A 19,795-nucleotide genomic window follows, 5' to 3' on the forward strand; every position below is an offset into this window, starting at 1 on the left:
AATTGGAATCTCAAATCTATCATTTACTAGCTGTGTGACCTTGGATACAACACTCCCCCCATCAGTTTATCTCTTGTGTGACATGAAGAGGTTGAGCTAAATAGTCCGGAAGATTCCCACCAACTCTGACACTTCAGGCCACAGACAGTTCACAGTTTGTTGTGAGGGTTTAAAAAGCAATGATGATGTATACGAAAAGTACTCTGTAGGCCATAAAGTGGAATACAGATGTTAGGAATATCAATATTATCCAGTTCCCTGCAGCTCTCTTCCGAAGTTAGGGGCTTAAAATATAAATGGACACTGTCTGTCAAGGCAGCACAGGCCCTTAGAGAATTCTGATAATTCTTTGTAACTATCGCTCATCGAATAAATACAAATTTGGACTAGTCTGTCTCAGGCTCACCAAAGCATGAGCACTGTGATTGCGATTTCAAGGCTGGGCTCTTGGCCCAACTCAGAATCATAGGGACTGCTAGAACACTGGCGACTACGGTGGGCCACTCTAAGTTTTCTTTAAGACTCTTAACGGTTAGTAGAGGCCCTTTCCATGGGGCTTGGGAGCCCTCTTTGTGAGAGAAAGCAGATTTCTAAGTCGTTCTCTCTCCCTCCGCACACACACGCATCTCCAATCTCCACTCTGCCTTTAAGGACACCAAAGCTTTGTCACTTTACTAGCTGCAGTGTGGATTTGGGAAACGCCCCAAAATGATAAGCAGCTTGCTAGGGCATAATTTGCGAGGCCAGCTCATGCTGCCTCCCGTGCACCAGCTCGGCACCAGACCAGGTGCACCCAGAAAGGCCGTTGTGTCTGAGGAGAGGGGTTGTGGCCATCCAGGCAAGGAAGTCGCAGGGTAGCCGGGGTCTTCAGAGCGGGCGCAAGCGGTGGGGAGCTCCTAGGTACATCCAGCGCAGAGGGGGAGGAGGGGCTGGAGGAGACGTGCGGTCCCTTTAAGACCCCAACGCTCGCTTAGCCAGAGGAGGGGGGTGCAGTGGGGGCGCTGCGTGATGGGAATGTCGCCGGCTGAGCCTCACACTTTCTCCCGATTTCTTAACTTTCGGGCCGGGGGAGCAGGAATAAAGCCGTTGTGCCGGGGCGGATAGGGGGTGCGGGCTTGCAGCGGCTGCGTGCTTGTGGACTTCCCGCCTGCGCCGAGCGGCCGGGCTCTCGGGCCAAGTGGGGAGCGGGCGGCGGGCGGGCAGGTGGCCCCGGGCCGCCGCGCCCGCGCCTTGGCTCTGCCCCCCGGGAGCCGAGCGAGCCGCTGCTCCCTCGTGGTGTGAGGGCGGTGATGTTTTTCCTCCCACCCACTTCTGAGTCCCCCCTCCCCCCTCGCGCGCACTCTAGCTCTCGCCACAACCTGCGAGCCCCAGACCTCGGAGGAGCGCCCCGGGGAGCTCGGAGCCCGTGCACGCTTGGAAGACGGAGGAGGCCAGTGGCCAGGTCAGTGAGCAGTGCCCGGTGGCCGCTTCCGCTACCTTCTTTTCCAGCCTTTGCACAGGTGGGGTATCTTCTGTTGGCCGGAGCCTCCCCTGGAAGTTCCCCCAGAGCACCTCGAACTTCCCCGACCTGCCACCCCAACTCGCTCTCCGGACCTGCCACCCCAACTCGCTTTCGGGTTTAGTTGCTAGCGGCCGGGCTGGAGGTGGGGCCCAGGGCGCTGGACTGAGGCAAGTTGGGGGCTCTGGATTCGAACTCACCACTCACCACTCCCCGGTCGGCCTGCATATCTCCATGCTCTGGCGCTTTGGGGAGGTCACTTGGGTAGCTACCTAACGGGTTCTGCAGCCCCCTTAGTTATCGCGTGTGTCCTGAGCCTTTTTTCTCGCTTGCTGAAGTGCTCTGGACCAGTGGGTGATTAATACGTGCTGAAGTTAATGAAGCAGGGCGGGGAGTGGGGGGGTCCTCTATCCTCTGGACATCTGCCTCATTTTCAGGCCCAGACCACTGGGGTCAGAGTTTGAGACGCTAGGCTCGGGAAGCAATGCAGTATTGCCAGAGCTTAGGGCCTGGAAAGCCTGCCTTCTAGTCCCTGCCAGCCCTGCCACTAACTCTGTGAGAATAGGCAATTGAATTCTCTGGGCTCCAGGGTGCCCGTTTTGAAGGTGGAGTTGTTTTGGGGAATAAAATGAAATGATAGATAGCAAGGTGTTTTGCAAGTGAAATGCAAGGCATTGTTTGTCAATCATAAGCAGTAATGAAGGCATCGACTGTGACAAGACACACCCTGGGCTAGAACTGCCATTTTTTGGTGGTAGCCCACCACCAGTGAACTGAGCTTTTCTTTTTGGGTTATAGAGTGGGGAGAGGATTTTAGCTGGTGGACAGGGGCCTGAGACTCCAGTGTCGTCTTATTGTTTGTCAGAAAGAATTGCTACCCTGGGGGCTGTCCCACAGATGATAGTGAATGTGAGATTACAAGGTCAGTCAAGCCTCTAGGGAGGATTAAAGAGACACTCTGGGGCGTGAAGAACTGGCTGACATGTGCTCATCCCCTAGCCTTCCTTTGGGAAGGTCTCTGGATGTGTTCTACCCAGGAACCCTCTTCTGAGAAAGGCGGACTCCTGACACTTGATGGCCCAGATTGCCTTGCAGTTACAGCTGGGCAAGGAGCCCTGGGTCTCTTTGCTTCATGCAAATGAACAATGTGAATGCTTGTTTCATGGAGGCACCTTGATGGATACATTTCTTTAGGTTCTGAGGTGTTTCTTGTTCTCTTGTAAAGTCCACTCCTCCTCCTCCCCACCCCAGTGTTAGTTGCAGGGTTTTGTTTTCTTTGTGGCTTTCTTGTTGGGGCCTGGATCAGACCGAAACATGTCAATGGCTACATTTCTAAATAACCTGTAAAAGAGCCATGTTCAGTGGCACAACAGCCTGTGTGAAGCAGGCAGAGAGTTAATGCAGAAATAACTCCAGTTAACTGGGTCAAAGTATAATTTGAAAAATTAAGGACAGTTTGGCTCTTTGCAAGTATAAGAGTCGGCATGTTTGCTGAGCAATGCTTGCTTGTGTTTATTGCTGCAGTCCCAACAAATGTCTTGAACCACCTCCTTTCCCCAAAAGAAAAAGTTAAAGGGATAAAGAGAAATGGAACAGTGAGGAGACCTGGGGAGGGAACTCTTCTCAGTTTATATTTCTGCTCAGAATACAAAGGCAGGACTTCACTATCTTGTAAATCAAAAGTGAATATTTATAAAGTGATTCGTTTTCTGATGTTCTCCATCACAGCCTGGGAGGCCACACAGATGACAGGAACGCCAAAAGAGATTAATTGCTCTCTCGTCACCAACTCTTTTATTTGCTCATAACATTATTTGGGACCCAAGAAAAGCAAAACAAAAAAATTCTAGAAGCCGTTTTCTTGCCAGCTTGCCAGTTATGAAGCAATGCTACTGTTCACCAAATCACCCAACCATTGTACAGGAAAAACAACCCTGTTGGTTCTTGCATGGGGAGACCCGAAAACTGTGGTTTCGGAAGTACCCCCTGAGATCCGTACGTGATTGTGATAGATTGGATTTCAGCGATTAAAAAATCTTTCTCATTTGGAGGCTTGGGGGATAAGCTGATTAAAGTAGGCTCGGAAGAACCTTGCTAGGGTGGGTAGCTGTGTTAAACTGTTCATGGAAATGATTTGCTTCAAGGGACCTGGTAGCTCGCAGAGGACAGTGATGTTCTGAGTGATTAAAGGTGGACTACAAGGTCACAGAGGGGACCAAGACGTCAGAACCCAGGCCTTTGGAAGGCTAGGAACATGTCCTAGGAGAATTTAGTCCTTGTTTAAGGAGCAGGGAGGAGGTAGAGAAGGCAGACGAGTGCTGCACATCCTGGTTGATAGCACAAATTATTCTCTATGATAAGTTCTTCTTCGGTTACATATTCATAATTTGAAACAATGGATTTCAAATTATCCGGACAACTTCCTAGCTTTTAAAGTCAGAGCTGTATCATCCACATCATGGTCCAAAGACAATTAAATTCTCCAGAATGGTGACCTTGCATTCCTTTCAGCTATTTGTACTCCACGTTTAGGTTGGACCCTCTGAAAAGATCAATGAGCTCAGTTCCCATCCAGAGTTAACCCCAGATTGAAATGTGGTGTTTCTCGAATATTTAAATATTTTCAAATCACCCATTGGAAGAGCTTTGCAAATTCTAAAGTCTATGGAAGTGACCCTTGACTGGATATGAGCTAAAGCAAACTTGCTGTGTTCTAAAATGAAAAAGATTAAGATTTCCACCCCTGAGACTGGAAATGCAAGTCTCATATTTTTAAGAGTTGAATTTGCTTTGATGGTCTTTTGCATAGTGATGCAACGTGAATATGTTACCTATTTAAATTTTCCTGATTTCCCTTAAAAATGGCCAGTTTTAAATTTCCATTTCACAATGGACTTCATGTGAGAGGAATATGTCTGAACCATTGGGTGTTTAATTGCAGCCATTTGCTAATTACATCTCTCTTTTCTAACATAAGTAGCCAAACTGAAGATCCGTATAGCTCTCATAGAAGACACAGGAGAAACATTGATCAATTTGTGCCTCGTCCCTGAAAGATTAATAATAACAGTAGTCTTGGAGCTAAGATTAGTTAACTTTCATTTCAGAAATTGTTTGGGTCTCATGCCTATTATTTTTATCTTGTTTGCCAAAGTAGCTGTTTTGCAAACCCCAGTCTCCCTTTTCTCCCAAAGAAAATCTCTTGAGAAATCAACTTTAATTCCCTTAGAAAGGAGGATTTCAAAATTTATTTTTATTTTCCTGTGACTTGCCTGTAAGGATTTAGCCTTAGCGTTGGATAGGAATGCACGTTCATCCGCTTGAATTTTCCCTCATGATCTTTGCAAGACAGGAGAGGCAAGTTCTCTTTCTTATGCAGGAAAACAATGCTTGCACTTATGTAAATTCTCCAGCGTTTTTTTTTCCTAGCAAGTTACAAGCCTAAGCATCAGTGATCTCCATCAGTAACAGAGGATCTGTTTTAAGTCTTTTTTTCTGCTTTCTTCCCAACAGCTTGAGTATACTGGGCCCTGAAAGTTTTGAGTTGCCTTTTGCAGTGGCCAGAATGAGAAAAAAGTGGAAAATGGGAGGCATGAAATACATCTTTTCCTTGTTGCTGTTCTTTCTTTTCCTAGAAGGAAGCAAAACAGAACAAGAAAAACGTAAGTGTTTTGAGTTTAATAAACAAGATACTTTCTTGTAATTTCTTTGAAAATGTGGTTATAATCTGTCAGGATTGTGATTTAGCCCAAATGTGGCCATGCCATTATTCTAAGGGAAGAAAGTGAATGTTACTGGTTTATGCATGAGTTGATAAAAGAATGAGGGCTTTGAATCGGGCCAACTAAATTTGGGGCTGTTTTTCTGATTATCATATAGTTTTCATCTCATAGAACACATGACACATTAGCCTATTTTCCTTTTCCTGTTCTAAACTGTACAAATCTCATTCCATTTTACGTAACTCTAGAAATATCTGACAGATGAGCTGGATTTTTTCCCAAATTTCAGACTCTTCAGCAAAGGTTTTCAGTTTATGAAAAAGAATAACACAGAAAAGGAAAAAAAAAAGAAAAAGTAAAGCAGGCTCTGCCTATTCCCTTATGCCGAAAAACGAAGAAGGAAAAAACCTTCACATGAACTGGATTCAGATGAAAAATCCTTTGAGGAAATTGAGATTCCAGGGACCATGAGCAAATTGGATGCCATTTATTGAAAGGAACGTACCCACAAAGCCAGGGAATATTTCTAGAAAGTCAGCGATCCGTGTGATGGGCTAACACATTGGAGAAAGCAGAGTGGCAAGAAAGGGAGATAATTAACCTCCTTGCTGTGACATTTGGGAGATTTATGAGTAACCATTGACATCTCTGCTCTTGTTAGGAGCTGTCTGCTGCCTTCACACACAGTATGAGCCTCACCTTCTTTGGGCCACTTGCAGCCACCTCTGAGGTGGACACTCGCTCTAAATTTGAAGAAAAAGCCGTAGCTCTAGTTCCCCTTTTTGGCTGCATCAAAAGAAACACAAAGTGGAACTGGTCCAAGAGGGGCATTCTCTGCTCCACTGAACTTATTCATGAGAAGGAACTGTGAGAATATTCTTCGTAGGAGCTGAAGCAGCATCTGAAGCCCATCACTTAAACATTTATCTCCTTTATCAGCGTAAGTTAAATATATCAGGCATGAGGCTTGCTGACAGGGAGAACAATGCCAAACCTATTCCGTCATTACGTGTGTTTCTGTCCCAGTATGATTTTCATAGTAACCTTAGTCTTCCTCCTCAGAGAAATAGTGCTTTTGATTAGGCTTTTAAGCATGAGTGATCTGGGGTGATATCTAGTATGATTGGGACACAAGAGGAAGTTTAGCAGGGCCCAGTATCAGCAAAGAAGCTTGAATCAGCCTCTCCCAATGTTTTCCTCAAAGGACCTCCTTCTCCTTCCACTTGAATATATAGTCCATCTCAGAGCCCTCCTCTTCCAGAAATCCTCCTTGATTTAAGTGGATGTAACAGAAAAGTTGTCCATGCATTCCCAGCTCAGCTCACAATCAGCTAGGCTTAAAATCCTTCCTCTCTTAGGAGGAAACTTCCTTTATGGCATATTACTGATGGCATCATGGGGGAAGCTTGCAACTCTTAGAAGGCCATCTCTTCTGGGAAGCCTTCCACATTTATGAAGAATTGAGGAATATTGTCCATGCAACTTAGAGTTTAATTGACAAACCAAAAAAAAATATGACTTAAAAACTGTTTACAGACCCAAAACTATCACTTTCTAACGTTTCCTACTACCTATGAATTTGTCCTAAGCCCTTTTGATGTTCAGTTGGTGTCAAAATGATTATGTAACAGATGGCCTAGGGCACCAGTTCTGGTCTAGTGTTTCAGGGTTATAGTCAGATAATGAGGCTAAGGTCATGGTCATTCTCTGAATGGGCCACTCAGCACCATTCTCTGTGGCCACGCCCAAGCTGTCTTGAAGACTGCAAAATTATCTCCACTAAAGGGCAAATCTCAAAGCATATGCCCTATGTATGGTGCCTTTATACACACACACACACACACACGCACACACACACACACAATGCATGCACAGAGATTTATATTGCAGCTCTAACAGTGAGAATCAGAAGCAGTGGAAATGTCAATCCATTGGGGAATGGTTACATAAATGATCCATGTAATGTACCATCATGCTACCATTAAAAACACTGCTTATTGAAAATTCAATAGCCCCAGAAAATGCTTATATTAACATTTTAAAATTTCTACTATGAGCTTTATAAAGAACATGTATGTCCCCACTCCCATCCCACTCCCCAGGGGTAACCATTACTAATAGTTTGCTATGTGTTCTTCCAAACTCTTTGCTCTGTGCTATAAAAAGATACATACATATCTATAGGGTTTTTTCTTTTACAAAAATGGGATATTATATATTTTTTTCTGCAACTTGCTTTTATTCAGCGACGTGTCTAGGACATCCTTCCATGTCAGAACATTGCAATGTAACAGCACCATATTCTTTCTAATGCTTGCATAGTTGCGAGTTGTATAAGTGTTCCATGGTTTGTTTAACAAGTCCCTATTTGTAGCTATTTAGGTTTTTTTTCGGTTTTTACTATTAAAAGTAAGGTATTGGGCCGGCCGCGTGGCTTAGCGGTTAAGTGTGCGTGCTCTGCTACTGGTGGCCTGGGTTCGGATCCCGGGCCTGCACCGATGCACCGCTTCTCCGGCCATGCTGAGGCCGCGTCCCACATACAGCAACTGGAAGGATGTGCAACTATGGCATACAACTATCTACTGGAGCTTTGGGGAAAAAAAAAAGGAGGAGGATTGGCAATAGATGTTAGCTCAGAGCCGGTCTTCCTCAGCAAAAAGAGGAGGATTAGCATGGATGTTAGCTCAGGGCTGATCTTCCTCACACACACACAAAAAAAGTAAGGTATTAATGAACACCTTTAGGTACTTAGGCAAGTATTTGTGAGGAATTGTTAGGTCAAAGTGTATGTTCAGTTTTAATCTTGGTAAGTACTGTCAAATTGTCTTTCAAAAAAGTTGTACCAATTTATACTCCCACCATCTATGTATGAGTGTCCATTTCTAATTCCTTCACCAGAAGTATTATTAATCTTTGTATTTTAAAGCCAATTTAATAGGAGAAATCATATTTCAGTTTTGCTGTGATATTTTCCTATTACTGGAGCATTTTTTCAATTATTTTGTAATCCAATTGTCTTTCTTCAGTGAATTGCCTATTTTTCAGTTGGCTTGCTTGTCTTATGGATTTGTAAAAGCTTATTTATTAACGTTTTGTTATTTCAAATGTTGTTATTATCCTCTTGTATTTCAAATACTATTTTCCCAGTCTGCTATTTGCTTTAAACTTTAAGTTGTATTTTCCCATACAGAAGTTTTAAATATTTGTGTAGTCAGCTCTGTCATTCATTTCCTTTATGGCTTCTGGATTTCTTCTTATTCCTAGAAAGGTCTTTCCCATTCCATATTCTTATATTATTTCTACAGCTTCCATAATTTGGAGTTTTACCCATAATTCTCTATTCCATCTGAAATTTATATTCATGTATGGTGTGTAATAGGGAACTATTTTTTTTTTTTTAATCTCTGAGTGGTAACTTCATGACTGTTATTTTTGTTCGTCTTTGGGCTTTCTTCTCTTCATTCCAAAGTTTCCGCCATTGTTAAGTATTACTTTTACAGCAGGGGAAACATCCTTTAAAGTAGAAGGACATCTAATTTCCCATATTTTAACTGTCCAGTTCTAGAGGAGGGACGTGGAAAAAGAGTTTAAAAAAAACTGAGAAAACTTGCTGCCTGATACCATTTTACCCAAGGAAGCCAAAATTTTTTGATCTTTCACTGGCTGATTTGAATGTAAGCTTCTAGGTCAAGGAGGGTGCTCTGTAGCCTGTTTGCTCTCCTCTTTTGGGCTTCAGAGTGGAATTAGGGAGTGTGTCGTTATGGTCAAAGATGCTCAGTTGATGTAGAATCCAAAGAGGTCTGGGAAAAATGCTTTATTTGTGGAAAGCAGTTTTCATAAGAAAAGGTAGAGGTGGGTGCTGCCACTTGCTAGTAACTAATTAGCCATAGTCACGTCACTCTGACAGGAGGGAAGACAGGGTCAGGAACCCAGGAAATACTGATGGTGCATTGCAATGGATGAATGAGCCATTTGTGGCTTATATAAAAGTTTGTTACTGTCCAGAATCAGCAAAGTTTGAGTTCTTTAGCTGGGAAACGGTCTTTCTGTAACTCCATTATGCTCTGTTGGTAAAGTTGTAGTCAAAGAGGCCAGGAAGCTCTTTTGAAGTTCAAAGGAGCGTAACATTCAGTGCATAATATTCATGCAAATATGAGACAAATGGGTTGAAGAGTTTGCCTCTTTTGGCAGATCTAACTTTGGTAATGAACTATTGATCAAAGTGAGGTAGAAGAATTGAGTCGTTAGGAATATTCAATTATGTATCTTGAATGGACCCGACTGTACCAAGTCTGGCAAAGGTTCTGGGGAGAGCAATTGTTCGTGTATTTCATAGAGTCCATTCCTGCTTTATAAGATGAGTTAGCTGGATCTTCCAAGAGACTAGATTCTCACTCATTTTTTTCCTCAAGAGAAAAGCATCCAACATTCATTTTTGACTGAAAATGGGCCTCTGACCTTCTCAGGAAGGGCAAGTCACCAAAAGATGGAAGAGATGGAAGTAGATACTTAGAAAATTTGAGACATGTGAAGCATGGCCTTATGGAGCCCACCCAGAGCCTCTCTATTGTGAAAGCCAACCAGAAAGACTTGAGTTTTCCTCCTCCAGATTTTCACTTGGATATTTGAGGTGACTATTTGACAATAGAATGAAGCAAGCGAAAGAGTAGACGTAGTCACATCTTAGAAATTTAAGTATGTGGAAGTAGAATAAAGGAAGAATACTTTAACATTAGATAGCTTAATGTTTTTCAGAGTACTTTCTTAATTATTTTTTATGTTGGGGGGGGGGGGCAGTGGCGTTGGGTGTGGAGGCTCCAGAGTCAGCTTAGATCCAAACCACAGCTCCATGACTTTCTCACATACCCTGAGAATATTACTTAACCTCTCCAGCTTTAGTTTTCTTATCACTACAATGGGGGAAATGATAGCATGATGACCATCAACATGGCCATTTGAAGAATAGATGAAATTGTGTATACCAAGTGCTTTGCAACAGTGGCTGGCACATAATTAGCTTTTAATAAGTGGTAGCTATTAGAGTAACTCTCTTGCAAGCCAAATGATATTATCCCCTTAATTTTTAGATGAGAAACTTGAAACCCAATAAGGTCAAGTGACTTTGTGCAAGGACAGACAGCAAATCCAAGCCAGGGCCAGAAGTAAAACCCAGGTCTCCAAATTCAGTGTTCTGTTCACTACACCAGCTTGCCGCTAGCAGTTCTCTGAGGAAGCCAGTTCATTTTCTTGAATAGAATCCCAGTCCTTTGCACATGGCAGCCACTTAACACAAGAGATGATCCAAGTGAATGAATAAAGAACTTCGTAACCAGAATTCCTAAGAGAGACAGTATACTATTTGAGAGTTAAAAGACAGAGACTAGGACTAAAGTTATTCATGAACCTAAATAAACTAAGCCAAAGGAAATTTGTGAGGAAGGTTAAAAATATGTGCCTTTATGTTCATGTTTCTTAGATTTCCCTGACTTCTCAGTAAGATTGGAATGTCCTCATAGTCTAATGGAAAGAGGAGCGTACTTTAAGTCAGGAGACCTGGTTTCTGGTCAGTTCTCTTGCTTGCTGTGTGGTATTGGTTGAGTCATTCATGCTCTTTGAACTAAAGATTCTCCATTTATAAACTGAGAAAAATTCTTGCTTTCTGGACAGCAAACTAAAGGATGCTAGAATAGGGGCTTGTGAAGTGGGACGAGGGAAACCAAGACTCTGGCTTTAGGTATGTGGAGCACACCTGGACTTTTATCATTGTCACAAGGTCATTGTAAAGAGTATTTTATTCATTTAAGATTTATAGCTTGACTGCTTCTAAAAAGATTAGATACAGGTTATATATGAAAGAATAGTTGCAAGATAACATTTTTAAAGATGAAACAAAATAGAGGCCATCTGAAGAAAGTATAAAGAGTAGATGTTTTTAATACCTCGTTTGGTACATTATAATATTTGCACTCTAAGTTTGGCTTATGTTTCCTGAAAGGATAAAAAGAGAAATTTTGAGTGTGTTGGCAAGAGAAAATTATAGTTTCATTTACAGAGATTTATTTCCCACTTCCCACCCACTCAAACAGTATTGATCATGGATGTTTGAATAAGCACCTTGTGGGTGGTACAAGGACACCATGTGTAACCTTGGTTTCAGAGAAGAGAGAAGAATGGTCTGCTTGGCCTTTCTTTATTGACCCTCTGTAAAGGAAGAGGGCAAGTATTAAATTATAGCTCAATAAAGGTCTTTCTATAAGTGCTAAGGAAATATGGTCCAGGTACTTGACCTATGGATGATCTAAGTTAATTGAAGTCTGTAACATGCAAATCTTGAACAAATGGATGTTTAATATGTCTAGAGACTAGATTATCCATTATGAGATACCTTAATCAAGCTTTATATTAACATTTTTCTGATTTTAAAATAGATGCTCATTGTTAAACATCATAAGATACATAAAAATATAAGGAACAAAAGTCACTGCTAATCTCAACATGTAAGAATAACCATTGTTAATTGGTATATATAGACTTCTAGTCTTTTTTAATATGCTTAGCTATATATACATATCATTTTACAAAAATGAAGCACTGTCTTGTAACCAATTTGGTTTATTATGTCAATTCACAATTGATTGTCTAAAATGCACCTGTAGGGGAGATATGTACCATGTTGTCTGAAGTGAAAGCTGGATGCTTTAGATACCAGTTTCAGGGCATGCCAAGTTGATTCTGTTGTGAAAAGTTCAGGAGCACAACTTGAATTCTTGACTAAACAGAAAGTGAATCTCCTTTAAGCAGAGACTTGTGCAGCCGAGGTGCTGATAGGAAGAACAATTTGTTTTCTCAAACAAGAGCCTAGATTTTTGCCCAAAGTCCTATGCCAAATGACATGTAAGAGATGATTTTAGTCAGAAAAATATTCGGGTCAGGTTTCACCACCTGAGCAGCCTTTCTGTAAAAGGATCTCCCCATGGCCTCATAGTAAAGACTAATGAGAATACCATCAACTCCCAGTTATCATTGCTAATGGAAGATAGAAGGGCACAATGAATTGAAATTTCATGGAAAATCTCCAGTTCTCATCTTAGCTAATGATGTCGCCTTGCTCGACTGTCAGATCTCTTTGAAATATGGCCCCTTTTCTTCTCAGTGAGTTTGCCCACCTGCTAGTAGAAAAGTGAAATAGCCACAAGGCAGGTAGCGGGAGGGCTATGCTGTGCATAGGCCACTTAATATATAATAAGTTGAGTTAATTTTGGGCAAATGATCCAACAAGTAGAAATAAGATAATTAACTCCTGGATAAAGAGGAATAAGCTGTATGCACAGGATGAAGAATTTGGCTTCCTCGTAGCTTTCCTTTTTCACTGGCTTCCACAGCCTGAAAGTGAAGTCTTAAAGCCCTGAGGAAATCTGCCAGAAACTTCAATTCTAGAAAACCAATTACCAGAGAAATAGGAGACTTTTTTCCCCCTATAACTGCTATATCTTGCCCTTCTTCCATTCTGCTTCAAGTTTGATAAATGAGAGAAGTACTTATGCTTTTAATTGTTTCTTCACTATTATAGTGGCCTTTTAAAAAAATAAATAGTTAAAAAGGAATTTGTTTACTTGATTTGTCCACTCATATAATGAACAGCAAAGATTCATCTCTCCCTTTCCAAGGACTGTATGTGTTATAATAAAATAAATATTATTGTGATACTTACATGATGATGTGTCTACAATAATAGCTCTTATCAAAAACAGTTCATGGGAATGCTTTCTTGCTTTTAGACTGGTGGTGAAACTATTGACCTTTTGACCTCATCCCGAGTGCTAGACAGTAATGATTGAGCAAAACGTCGATGGCATAGTGGCACATCTCTGTTGTTTACTTTTTGTCATCATTGTTCCTATTAACAGGGGCCCCTAAAGTAGCAGGAATTGCCACTTCTAATTAGGGCCAGCTGAACCATTTGAAAAATAGCTACGATGATGCAGGTTGAAAGTCCATCTCAAATGTTAGTTGGAATTCCTTTGGGACCAAGTTCCACTCACAGATGCCATTAGTTAGTGGAAAGTCATGCATTCTCCAGCTGGTATCTCTCAGTTACCGGCAAGCGATAAACTTACTTTTCTTGCCTGTATCTCCTAGAAGTTGAAGCATCGTTCTTTCAATAAAATCAGTTCACTTGTGCTTCTTGTCCAAGATGACATACTGGGACTTTAGGTGTCGTCGATTATGCCGTGTAACTCATTAATTCTCTCCTGGGTGATGCCAAAAACTTTTTAAAAGTTCAGACTTATAAGCATGTGCTGAAATTGACTTTATCATAGTTTCTGAAAATTGATAATTGTTCAGCAGACTCATGGAAAAATCAGCTATAATTGTGATAACCACTCAATCTTGGACAACCATGGTAAAACATGTCTTAAAGATTATAGTGTTTACTTTTGTTATGTACTTGAAAAATAATCAGTGTCAGTAATTGCAGAAGCATTGTTTAATAGCACCAATGGCATTACTGTTCATCTTCTTGTCTGCCTCCAGTTCCTGAATTTGCTCCTTCCAGGAGTTTGTAGATTTCTGTCTGGGGCATAATTGGCCAAATCCCATATTGCTGAGATAATAGGACCAATATACTTGATGAAAGACCATTATGTTTGCATTTAGGGTCAGATTTCTATCAGAAGTTAGTGTTTGAGTAAGATATTTTCATCCTCAAGAAGCATAGTTTACAAGACACTGGTACCGTAATATGGGATAAATGCCATGTGACTATTATGAGGAAAGTGCTGTTAGGTTTAAAGGGAATGAAAAACAGCTTTTAGCTGGGGTAATATATCTTCCCAACTAGATTTAAAACCCCTTGACAGCATGAGTACTATTTTATACTTTATGCTTTATCAATGCGATAGAAGGAGAAAAATGCAAAATAAAGTCTGCCAGCTGTACCATTTTATATAGTCTGAGTATGTCTTGACTTCACTACAGACAACACCTGATTCTTTAAAAGGTGATCAAAGCTGTGTATCAAAAATAGAGTGGAAGGGTGATTTGAGAAAATGTTAGGCAAGAATGTGTGGAAGCCCTTCATTTTCCAAGTTCTAAAAGTGGGTGACCTGTACCTTACAACTATGTAGCAAGAGAAGCAGAATTCTGTAGTGGTTGCAGTCCTTAGTTCTGAAGCCAGACTGTTTAGGTTTGAATCCCAGCTCCATACCTTGACTAGTCATGTCAACTTAGGCAAGTTACCAAACCTCCCTGTGCCTCAGATTCCTCATCTGTAAAATAGGGCTAATAATGGTATCTACCTTTTGGGTTATTATGAGAATTTAGTGAATTCATATATGTAAAACCCTTAGAACAGAGCTTGGCTCATAGGAAGTGCTCAACAAATATTACTAGTTGTTATTGTTACCACCATTCTCATTTGGCTCCATGGTTTTCAGGACCTGGTTCCTGGCTGCTTTTTACACTTATCATCTACATCTTAGCCTTTGAGCCAAATTTGGAGCAGGAAAACTCAGATCACTCAATTTTCACACTTTGTCTAACAGTACTCTTTAAGAGGCTGAATTTGGGAGAAATGGAAGCTATTGGCTACTACAAGTTATTTGGATTATCTGGTTTTCATGAATAATGGTGAGCTCAGATGTATTGAAAGGATCCATTTAGTAGTGTCTGTGAAATAACCTGTCTTAAAGATATTTCAGAGAAGAGATAGCAACTGGCTTAAAAGTGATATATAAAGAATACCCTCCATGTGGCATCAGTATATACTGGTCCTTTGGAAACAGACTTTCCTGCAAGTTAGAACCTTTAACAATTTGGATGTGAGTTTTAAAAATATGTAAATTTTGAAACTCAGATTTTGATAGCTTGTCTTATTTTACTGCTTGCTTAGTCTTTCAGAGGTATTTATCTTTTATTATCCCGTTTCTTTTTAATCAAGTAAGAAAGGGGTAAATCACCCAACTATGCACATCACATAGCTAATAGTGAAAGCTCATCCAGTTTCATATTTTTGTGTGTGTGTGAGGAGGACTAGCCCTGAGCTAACATCCAATGCCAATCCTCTGCTTTTTTTCTTGAGGAAGAGTGGCCCTGAGCTAACATCCATGCCCATCTTCCTCTACTTTATATGGGATGCCGCCACAGCGTGATTTACCAAGCAGTGCGTTGGTGCGTGCCCGGGATCCGAACCTGCGAACCCTGGGCCGCCGCAGCAGAGCACGTGCACTTAACTGCTTGCACCACCGGGTCGGCCCCCAGTTTCATATTTTAACCATGTAGATCTGATATCAGTCTCTGAGGAGCTAATCCAAGCAACCAAAATAATCCAGAATCAAATGCATAATACACAAGGTTCCATCTTACTTTGTAGTGTGGATTTAAACTGACAAAGTAACTTCTAGCTTACCTCCATTCAAGTATTAGTGGCTTCAGATTCATACAAGCAGGACTGTTTATGCTAGCCTAATGTTTATGCCATGTTAATAGCCCCCTTCATAGATTTGCTTCTAAGAATTTCAGATTCCTTCTGAAATGTCTAGATAAGTTGTATATGTGAAATACAAATCACTTAGGTGTTTATCAGTAAGATTACAAACTTGTAGAGAAAATCACTCTCCTCTCACCAACATGTGGAAGGTAGCAAAGGCTGCCTCATTTAGATGTTTGTCTTGGGAAATTCATGATCATCTACCATCAATTAAAGATGCTGGGATTATTAAAATATTTCCTACTCCATTCTAGAATATCATGGAGCAGAAGTCTAATTTATGTATATACCCAGAAAATTATATTTCTAAGACTTAGCTGAAAAACATAAGAGTTCTACCTAAAAAGTAATTTTGATTTCCTGAGTTCGTTCAATTAATACATGGTTTTGAGCATCTACTCTTAGCCTAGAAATATAGGTTAATTTAACAATGATAACAATAATGGTAATGTCATAAAAGGGGAAATAAAAATAGTTATTAAAAATGGGTACATAGTCAACCTTCCTGTTAAAGAAAGAAAGAAATATTGGTTCCATTTTCCCCCGCCTAATTGGCAAAGTTTTAAACAATTAAAATATTCAGTGTTAGGCATTCTCACCCACTGCTAATGGGAAGGTAAATTAGTGTAGCTTTTCTGGAAGGCAATTTGACAATATAGACCAAGAATTTGAAAGCATTCAAAACCTTTGACCCAATAAATCTACTGCTAAGAATTTATATTAAGAAAATAACCAGAGTTGCATACAGAGGTTTATATATACAAGGATACTTATCATGGATTTTTTTAAAAGAAAGAAGAAGAAGCAACCAATATACTCAAAGAGGGGATTGATTAATAAATTATGGTTCAACTGTGTTGGTATAGAATCATGACACTAGGCATGAGGTATGGGGAGATATTTAATGGCATAAACATGTTCATGATATGTTAATTTTAGAATGTAGTTTACAAAATGTATGTACTGTATGCTGTTAATTTTGTAATAAAACCTTTTTACACACAATGCCTAGAAAAAAGACTAGAAAGAGCTTCTAGTTTCTTGTCTGACATGTAGTGAGCATAGAAGTTGTCACTCCCATCGTCACAAGAAAAAAGCTGAAGTAACTGAAAAATGAAGAACTCCTCTTAAATCTATCAGAAAATTGAGGTCACAGGGCAAACAACCCTGTGCTTTTTACTCTGAAAACTGGAAAGATAGATGAATACAGAGTCACCACTGCTGGATCCTGGTAGGAGAACTTAAAGGGTAATTTGCTAATTGCTGGAGAAGAAGCATGTACTAGCTTGAGAGATAAAAACTCCTTTTTGTGAGTTTTTTGTGAGTTTTATCTCTAGGAACCCCACCAGGTTCTCAAAGTAAAGATTGGAGAAAAATTCCTTCCTGCTTCAGGCAGGGGAGGGAAAAAGTAACCATTCTGAAATAAGCCCAGAGCTTTCTGTTCTCTTTAACTAAGGCTTGCCCTCAAGGGAAATGATTTTACCAGAGCCTAACTTATTGGCATTTTTATCAGAGCCTAACCCGCCTGGGAGAAGAGAAATATCCAATTCCACTAGCTTTCCTGTCTTACCTATACTGGTGGGAGGGAGCAAAGCTAATTAGAATTTTTTAAAATTTATTTTTATTTATTTATTTTTTTGTGAAGAAGATCAGCCCTGAGCTAACATCTGTTGCCAATCCCCCTCTTTTTGCTGAGGAAGATTGGCCCTGGGCTAACATCTGTGCCCATCTTCCTCTACTTTATATGGGACGCCGCCACAGCATGGCTTGACAGGCTATGGGTTGGTGCGCACCCGGGGTCTGAACCTGTGAACCGCGGGCCGCCAAAGCAGAGCGCCTGCACTTAACTGCTACACCACCGGGCTGGCCCCACTAATTAGAATTTTTGAAGGTCGTAGCTGAGGGACACAGGCTCACTAAAAGACTGAGAGCTAATCATACAATTATTGAATGCTTCTCCTCTCCCCACAGTTTACCACCACATCAGTAGGGCCCCTATATAATAACAGGAGATTACAGCTGAAAGAACTGCAAGCCTCAGATACTATTTAAGAAAGAGTATATAGGGAAACCCAAAAACAACAGGGTGGAAATAAACAAGGATATTAGAAAAGATTTTAGCATCTGACACCCCAGCTACAAAAAACAGTAAAATTAACCTAATTCCTAGCTAGATTTACATAAAACTTCACACTAAAGGCCTATTTACCTTAATTCCTTTTACCCAATGCATCATGTTTGACTTTGAACAAAAAATTACAAGGCATGCTAAAAGGCAAAGAACCCAGTCTGAAGAGACAAGTCAAGCATCAGAACCAGACTCAGATATGGCAGATATTTTGGAATTATCAGACCAGGGATTTAAAATTACTATGACTAACATGCTAAGGATGCTAATGAAAAAAGTGGACAATATGCAAGAATATATGGGTAATGTAAACAGTGAGATGGAAACTCTAAGAAAGAATCAAAAGGAAATGTGAGAAATCAAAAACACCGTAACAGAAATGAAGAATGCCTTTGATGGGCTCATCAGTAGACTGGACATGATCAAGGGAAGAATCAGTGAGCTAAAGATATGCCAATAGAAACTTCCCAAACTGAAATAAAGAGGAAAAAAATGAAGAAAAATGCAACAGAATATCCAAGAACTGTGGAAAAATTGCAAAATGTTTAACATGTGCATAACAGAAATACCAGAAGGAGAAGAAAGGAAGGAACAAAAGAAATATTTGAAGTAATAATGGCTGAGGATTTTCCAAAATCAATGACAGACGCCAAAGCACAGAACCAGGAAGCTCAGAGAACAAAAGCAAAGCAGGATAAATATGAAGAAATCTACACCTACGCATAACATATTCAAACTATAGAAAATCAAAGTCAAAGAGACCATCTTGAAAGAAGCCAGAGGAAAAACACATTACCTATAGAGGAACAAGGGTAAGAATTACACCTGATTTCTCTTCAGAAACCATGCAAGCAGGAAGAGAGTGGAGTGAAATACTTACATTGTTGAAAGAAAAACCTCACCAACCTAGAATTCTGTATCCAGCAGAATTCTGCTTCAAAAGTAAATGAGAAATAGATTTTTCTCATACAAACAAAAATTGAAGGAATGTGTCACCAATAGATCTGCCTTGCAAGACATGTTCAAAGAAATTCTTCAGAAAAAAGGAAAATGAGATAGGTCAGAAACTCATATCTACATAAAGAAATGAAGAGAATTAGAGAAGGAATAAATGAAGGTAAAATAAAATCTTTATTTTTCTTATTCTTAATTGATCTAACAGATAAAAAGTTTGTTCAAAATAATAAGAGCAACAATGTATTGAGTGATTATAGCTTTTGAAAAAGTGAAATGAATGACAACAATCTTATAAAGGATGGGAGAGAGGAATGTGGAATACTCTGCTATAAGATACCTACACTATGTGTGAAGTGGTATAGTGTTGTTTGAACATGGACTTTGATTAGTTGTAAATGTATATTGCAAACTCTTGGGCTACCACAAAAATTGTTTTAAAAATAATTATAATTGATAATGCTAAGAGAAGAAAGAAAATGGAATAATAGAAAATGCTTAATTAAAGCCAGAAAGGGCAGAAAAACAATGGAACACACACACACAAAATAAAGGTCAGTGAGTAGAAAATAATTACAAATATGTTCAATATTAATCCAATTGTATCAATAATCAGTTTAAATGTGAATGGTCTATATACCCCAGTTAAAAGACAGAGAATTTCAGAGTGGATAAAGAAGACAAAACAAGATCCAACTATATGTTGTCTATAAGAAACCCACTTTAAATACAAAGATACATATGGATTAAAAGTAACGGGGTAGGGCCGGCCCCGTGGCTTAGCGGTTAAGTGCGCGCGCTCCGCTACTGGTGGCCTGGGTTCGGATCCCGGGCGCGCACCACCGCGCTGCTTCTCCGGCCATGCTGAGGCTGCGTCCCACATACAGCAACTAGAAGGATGTGCAACGTGACATACAACTATCTACTGGAGCTTTGGGGGAAAAAAGGAGGAGGATTGGCAATAGATGTTAGCTCAGGGCTGGTCTTCCTCAGCAAAAAGAGGA

General features: G+C 40.4%; 1 protein-coding gene across 10 annotated transcripts in view; it reads left to right on the forward strand.

The window, feature by feature from the left end:
• Positions 1–803: 803 nt before the first annotated feature.
• CHRDL1 (chordin like 1) overlaps positions 804–19,795 on the forward strand; it is a 113,402-nt gene continuing 94,410 nt past the window's right edge. For 2 of the 10 annotated variants that reach the window (XM_087427104.1, XM_087427108.1), the window contains exons 1-2: positions 1,044–1,441; positions 5,012–5,160. In XM_087427104.1, coding sequence (XP_087283230.1) covers positions 1,290–1,441; positions 5,012–5,160 — 301 coding nt within the window. In that variant the 5' untranslated portion in view covers positions 1,044–1,289. Of the gene's footprint in view, positions 901–1,039; positions 1,442–1,477; positions 1,500–5,011; positions 5,161–19,795 lie in introns of those variants that run through there. The other 8 variants (XM_004440487.3, XM_014795343.2, XM_014795342.2 and 5 more) reach the window with 6 other exon arrangements.

The sequence above is a fragment of the Ceratotherium simum genome, chromosome X, assembly GCF_057802395.1.
Source record: "Ceratotherium simum simum isolate JZ-2026a chromosome X, ASM5780239v1, whole genome shotgun sequence".
NCBI lineage: Eukaryota > Metazoa > Chordata > Mammalia > Perissodactyla > Rhinocerotidae > Ceratotherium > Ceratotherium simum.